The sequence below is a fragment of the Capsicum annuum genome, chromosome 3, assembly GCF_002878395.1.
Source record: "Capsicum annuum cultivar UCD-10X-F1 chromosome 3, UCD10Xv1.1, whole genome shotgun sequence".
NCBI lineage: Eukaryota > Viridiplantae > Streptophyta > Magnoliopsida > Solanales > Solanaceae > Capsicum > Capsicum annuum.
This window is the reverse complement of record NC_061113.1, coordinates 16,525,048-16,531,331: the sequence shown is the minus strand read 5'-3', so window position 1 is coordinate 16,531,331 and position 6,284 is coordinate 16,525,048. Positions and strand designations below refer to the sequence as shown.

The 6,284-nt window shown below is 35.7% G+C and overlaps 1 protein-coding gene across 4 annotated transcripts; it reads right to left on the bottom strand.

The window, feature by feature from the left end:
* Positions 1–225: 225 nt before the first annotated feature.
* On the bottom strand, positions 226–5,947 carry LOC107864618 (protein WVD2-like 3). 4 transcript variants are annotated; one of them, XM_047409129.1, is made up of 7 exons: positions 5,583–5,947; positions 2,284–2,834; positions 1,950–2,038; positions 1,752–1,839; positions 1,494–1,565; positions 1,244–1,354; positions 226–795 (listed from the first exon to the last, which is right to left on the bottom strand). In XM_047409129.1, the coding sequence occupies exons 2-7, from the start codon at positions 2,827–2,829 to the stop codon at positions 502–504; spliced, it is 1,200 nt and encodes a 399-aa protein (XP_047265085.1). In that variant the 5' UTR covers positions 2,830–2,834; positions 5,583–5,947; the 3' UTR covers positions 226–501. The 4 variants fall into 4 exon arrangements, with proteins under 4 accessions (XP_047265085.1, XP_047265084.1, XP_047265083.1 ...); XM_047409128.1 differs by having other exon boundaries at positions 4,935–5,818; XM_047409127.1 differs by lacking the exon at positions 5,583–5,947 and adding an exon at positions 5,497–5,553.
* Positions 5,948–6,284: the final 337 nt, after the last annotated feature.

Below are 6,284 nucleotides of genomic sequence, written 5' to 3'. Positions count from 1 at the left end.
CCAAGTCCATATAAGCAAACTACCAATATTCCATCAATACTGTCAAGGGGCACGTCGAACAAACTACACATTACAAATAAATAAACGTGACATCCTTTTCTTTTTGAAACTTCATCACCTGAAATGCTGACTACACCGAGGCAAGAATGTGAATTATGTCAAGAGACAGACAGATAATACTAAGATCACAATGGCATAACTGCAATATACACAGTACAATAAGAATGCAATATACAAAGTGGAGGTTCCACTTATATATGAATTGTGCGGTAGCCAGCTTCTTCATAGATAGATTACAAGAAAATGAAGTCACTTTACACAATCATTGGAAATAACTTACAGAAATTTACACTTCATAAATAAAAGTTACACAAACGACTGCAAAAAAGGCTTTTGCAGTTTTGAACGCAGTCAAATGCACAATCCTTACAGCGTTACAAGAAGCAAAACCACGAAAAGAGAAGTTCTTAAGTTTATTAAATTAGAAGACTCACAAAAGGCTCAAGAATGAACAGTAATGTCCATATTCATTTCTTCACGCATCTTAGTCATATACGATTCATTTATCTCCCCTGCATGATTAGCTTCATTGTTAAATTTGTAAATGGAAGTACCATTCTGAATATTTAAGCGGTCTTTCCTATTTCTTGAACCAAAAGCATCATTTTCATTGTTAACTTCAAGACTGCGGCGAGTTCCTCGATCATAAGCTCCCATCTCTTTGTCTAAACCAACTGAGTCATTGCAGCTCTTCCTTCTACCCAACCTCGGTGATTTCGCACGGGTTGGCGGTGCCTGCAGTTCAAAGAAATAAGATTTTACAATTAGAAGGTGGTTATATCCCTTGGACAGCTTGGGATATTAATATTTGGGTGAAACCTTATCTGCAATGTGACTGTAAGCTGCTCAAAAATATGTAAATGTTATACTGCAGATCAAAATTTTGGTGAATACCTCAGCTAAAAATGACTCCTTCTGTTTCAATTTGTTAGTACGGTTTTGACTCAGCACGGAGTTCAAGAACACAAAGAAGACTTTTGAATCTTGTAATCTTAAACTAAATATATATAAAAATGTACCAAAATGCCCTTTAATCTTGTGGTCATAAACGTGCTATGTGGAAAGTTAGAATCAAAAAGAGGCATTCTTTTTTAAACGGACTAAAAAGAAAAATAGGACAAACAAATTGAAACTAAGGGAGTACATGTCTATGTAAGTTTGATACCACGAGTTTATGTATTACCTTCTTCAATTCAGTTTTTGGTGGAGGCCCCTCATGGTAGAAGCTCGGCATTGGGTTTGCCTTAAACATCAGACTTTTTCTCAGTTGCTTTATAGCTGCTTCCCTCTCTTCCTAATAATTGAAGATACAAAAGAAAAGTAATTTCATATGTTTGAAGTTGAGTGTTGAGATATTCATTACTTGTGTTTTGGTAGGATATGCTCTTATACTAAGCATAACAAGTGATAGCTGTAGTAGCAATAAGAAGCACCTTCGTCCTTGCCTCCCACTGAATTTTCTGAGCCTCCAAAGCTTGATGTTTCTCCTCTAATTTCGAGTAAAACTGAAAGAGAATCAATGTAAGAACTAACCAATATATTTTTAGACATTTTAGGAAAGTTCCTCTTTCATTGTTGTTCTTCTTCAATTAAAAAGGGGAGAGCGAGAAGAAAAACAAGGTTGCAATCTGATGAAACATGGAACAAGATTAGGATTAGGATTTTCAGTAATCCAGTAAATCAATATGTACCTCTTTCCTTTTCTCTATACGTTCAGATAATCGGAATACAGGAGCTGATGCAACGGTGGCCCTGGATTTTCTTGCTGGTAGCGTAGCACTTCTCAGGGTGGATAAATTATCAAACAGAAATGTAGCATCATAAGACAACGGAACACATTAGAAACAGCACAGACCTTATTAAGCTAAATCAGGGGGGGAAATGGATACCAAGAAATAACTGAGCATGAGTCTTCTTCATCAGAATGCTTTTTGTTATCAGGCTGTAGCGGCTTCCTAGTAGCAACTGCTGAGGAGATCTGAACAGAAATACAACAGCCAGGGAATCAGTTATAAACAGGCAAACAGATCCATAGGACGCTAGCGTAATCGCTACGCATTAACTTTTCTGAAGCAGAAACACATTTAGGATGAAGCTTTTCATCAGCCAAGAGGGAACACGAGGGCAATATCGTTTCAAAGATCAAGTGCATATTGATGGATCCTCTCCCCTTAATGATATAAGGATTAACAGATAAGGTAAAAATCTTCATAGGACACTAACCTTGTTTTGTTTTGTACTTGGGACTCGCACATTATTGGCTTCGGGTGTCTTAAAATTGGCATTGTCTGCATCATTTCCAACGAGACGAGTTCCATGAGACGCACGCTTCTCAGTTGCCAAAGCAAATGGTTGAGGAACTGTACACTTTGTTTTGCAGTTTCCAGCAGCAGATTTGGTTGCCGATTTCACTGAGGTTCTTGATCTCTTGTTATCATCTTTTAATTTTCGTACTTCAGAGTTGTTCTCCTTTATAGGAGATTCAATCTCGCATTTTGAGTCCTTTGTATATTGTTCCTCGGTACTTTCAACTTCACGTTTGGATATCTCAACTGGTACTTCAGCTGTGCATTCCTTCACTTCATACTCCTTCGTTTCAACACTCTCTTTCAGCATATCAGTTTCGTGCTCCCCAATAATAAGCTTGGGTGACTGAACATCTTGATTACTGTCAATTAGGCAACTTGAATCTGGAGAAGCACCATCACAGTAACTTATGCTACCGTTTTGCTCCTTGTCCATACAGATATCAGTAACTTCCAGCTCCATAATCTCTGAAATTACGTAAAATAAATAAGAAAGCACCAAGTACAGCTAAGGGCTTCAACATGGAAGAATCTCTATTTGATCCATCGGATAGGATTTTTAAGTAATATTTGATCCAACATATATTATGGTTAAAGTAATTTAGTTATTTATCTACCGAAACAATTTTCTTCTCCCAATACTTTTGTCTTGACCCATATATGCTTGGGTGGATCTCTGGAGGTGGAGAAATAAATATCTGATCGATAGCATCTCTCAATAAGAATTATGCTGTATTACAAGCACATACGGTTTGCTGTCAAAATTACCGAAGGCATAAAAAAAATGCGAGATGTAATCTCAGTAATAGTTGATTGTTAATGTCCTCCCATCGAAAATTTTATGTTCATAAAAAACAATTTTTTTCTAAGGACTACATTATCGTGAAAGGTTTAAAGTTGCTCATTTCGCTAAATGGGAAAAACACCCCAACCCCAAAGTCACTGAATCTGAAAAGGCTTTTATCTTTCTTCAGCACCATTGAGCTGCTGTGGAGTCCACCACATGTTTACCGTAGCAGCCAAATTTCCCACCAGTCACTATCTCACAAAAGAACATCCAACATCTCGTCAACATCACTATGTATTTGTCCTTAGATGATTTAAGGTACAGTTAAAAGAGGAGCCTAAGATACCAATACTCGATATAATACTATAGCGCAAGAAAGGAAAGCTGATACTTTAACTGATAACATCAGAACCTTTTCCCACATTACATATCAAGTCCATCTACATCAACTTATAAACAGAAAACCGTCCATCTATACAAATATATGCAAACCTATGGCTACAGTCCACAGAAACATACATATGTTTGCAAGAGATCCGAGAATTTCAATGAGCCCAACAACTTGTGTTTGTTAAGGAGATCCTAGATACGATGATTAGAGAAAAGATGGAATCTTTTACATGCATTTTGAAGCAAACGACTATCTATTTTGAAAGTTAGAACGATAAAATCCCATCCAACAAGCAATATATAGAAAGGATACAAGAACAAGAAAGAACAATTTTCTTTATGCGAGGGATCTAACAAATTACTCCCTATGTCCAAAAATATTTCACACTAAGTTCAGTAACACTTTAAAGTGTGTCTTTTGCCATTTTGATGCTAAATCATAGTTTCTGATTATCTAAATTTGAATTTTAAAATATGAGTTAATCTAGTTGAGCTCCAAAAATTGGTTCAATTTTTATCTTCAATAAGTCAGAAGCGCAAAACAACACGGTACTGAGGGAGTAGCAGCATGAGCTGAGCTTTAGGTGAAGGGTGGTCTTCTTCACACCCTTCGGCGGAAAATTATATGGTACAGAGATTAAATGTTAACTATTAAGAGTGTATATTTAATTTTGCACACCCTTAACACAACTGAGAAAAAAGTTTCTACACTCCACCAATTTCCTGGCTCCGGCCCTGAGTAGCAGCTTAAATGTACAAAAACAGAATTACGTATAATTGTGTCCTGTAAATCTGAACATTCAAAATTTTTAAGGAACCCCATTAATTCACATATTCACCTCTAAAATCTGAATCAACCTATCTTATAAGTAGAAAGTAGTCATTCCTAGTCTCCAAAACACTTCTTGCTCAGAACCCTTTTCAAGACTCAACATCTAACTTCTGCTTCCAATGCTATCACCCGCCAAAACTACCGCTAACAACAACAAACCCAGTGTGATCACACTGGTGGAGTCTAGGGAGGAAAGAGTCTAGTAGACCTTAACCCTATTTTGAGAAGGTAGAGAGGTTGTTTCCGAAACTATAGCTAACAACAACAGACCTAGTGTAATCCTACTAATGGAGCCTGGGGAGGTTAGAATGTATGCAAACCTTACCCATACCTCTTGAGAAGGTAGAGAGACTGTTTCCAAAACTATAGCTAACAACAACAACAAACCCAGTGTAATCTCACAGGTGGAGTCCGGGAGGGTATGGTGTACGTGGACCTTACCGCTGCCTTGAGAAGATAGAGAGGCTGTTTCCGAAACTACAGCTAACAACAACAACAAAGAACTTAGTGTAATCCCACGGGTAGAGACTGGAGAGACTAAAGTGTACGTAGAACTTACCCCTATCTTGAGAAGGTAGAGAGGCTATTTCCAATAGCTAACAACAACAACAAACCCGTGTAGTCAGGCAGGTTGTTCGTAGACTTTACCCCTATCTCGAGAAGGCAAAGAGTGTTTTCCATAGAACCTCGGCTAAAGCCTCAGTGCTTAGACACCAAAAACATTCATCTTTTAAAACCACATTCCCAAAAATATCCAAAGAAACAATTTTTACAAACAACAACTTCTGGGACTCTATGTCCTATGTTAGTATAGATCTAAACCAAGGATTTTACATTGCATTAAAACCCAAATTCCCAAATGCAAGAACCAATGACAAAAAAATCAAAAGATCAAAACTTTATCAAGAACATATCAAAATAACATAAACCCAAATTCCCAAATTCAAGAAATAGGTATCCCGTGGATTTAGTCGAGGTGCATGAAAGCTGGCTCAAACAACAGCATTATCAAAAAAACAAAAAGATCAAAACTTTTCCAAGAACGTACCAAAATAACATTTAACACCAAATTCCCAAATGCAAGAACAAATGACAACAACTAAAAAAGATGAGAACTCTACCAACTAGAATGTATCAAAAAGAACACAAACCCATGAAGTAAAAAGCCTAACATGTGAAAATTGAAATTTGTGCTGTTGTAACAGACCTTTGAGAAAGAAGAGTCCACTTTGTTTGATTGTTGGGGTTGTTGTTGTTAATGTGAAATTGCTGTTTTTAGGCTTTATCCACCAGTTTATGGGAGAAGTGTCCCTGTCTCTATATGTACTTCCTGTTACTCATGTATTTATATGTCTCCTTCTTCCTCTCTATCAACACTCATCTCCAAATAATTTAATGGAAAACACAACCAAAATTTTGATAATTTGAATTTTAATTACACAAAATTCTGATATTTTGTATTAGATCTGTTGATATACATAATTATACATTTTTTTCTTTGTATCGAATCTATCAAGATACATAATATATACAATAAAGATATATCTTTTAGATACATAATTAACTTTTGATATATTTTTTAGTTTTGAGTCGATCTAAATACATTATTAGGTCTGATACATCCAATAAAATACATAATTAATTGTGTAAATATGGTAAGTTGTATGATTATATTATTTTTTCTAATTTTTTTTAATTTAAAACAAATAGGTAAAGATAAAATAATACTTTCACGTTAATAATTTATATGGCACCCTTTTCTTATTAATCGTCATAAGAAAAAGGACACCTTATTATACTCGGATCCATTTAGAAAGAATTAATTATCTAAGATTATTTGGTATCATACATTTCAAAAGTCTTCTTCTTTTTCTTAAATTGAAGACTTTTTCTTAAATTTTATGGCAAG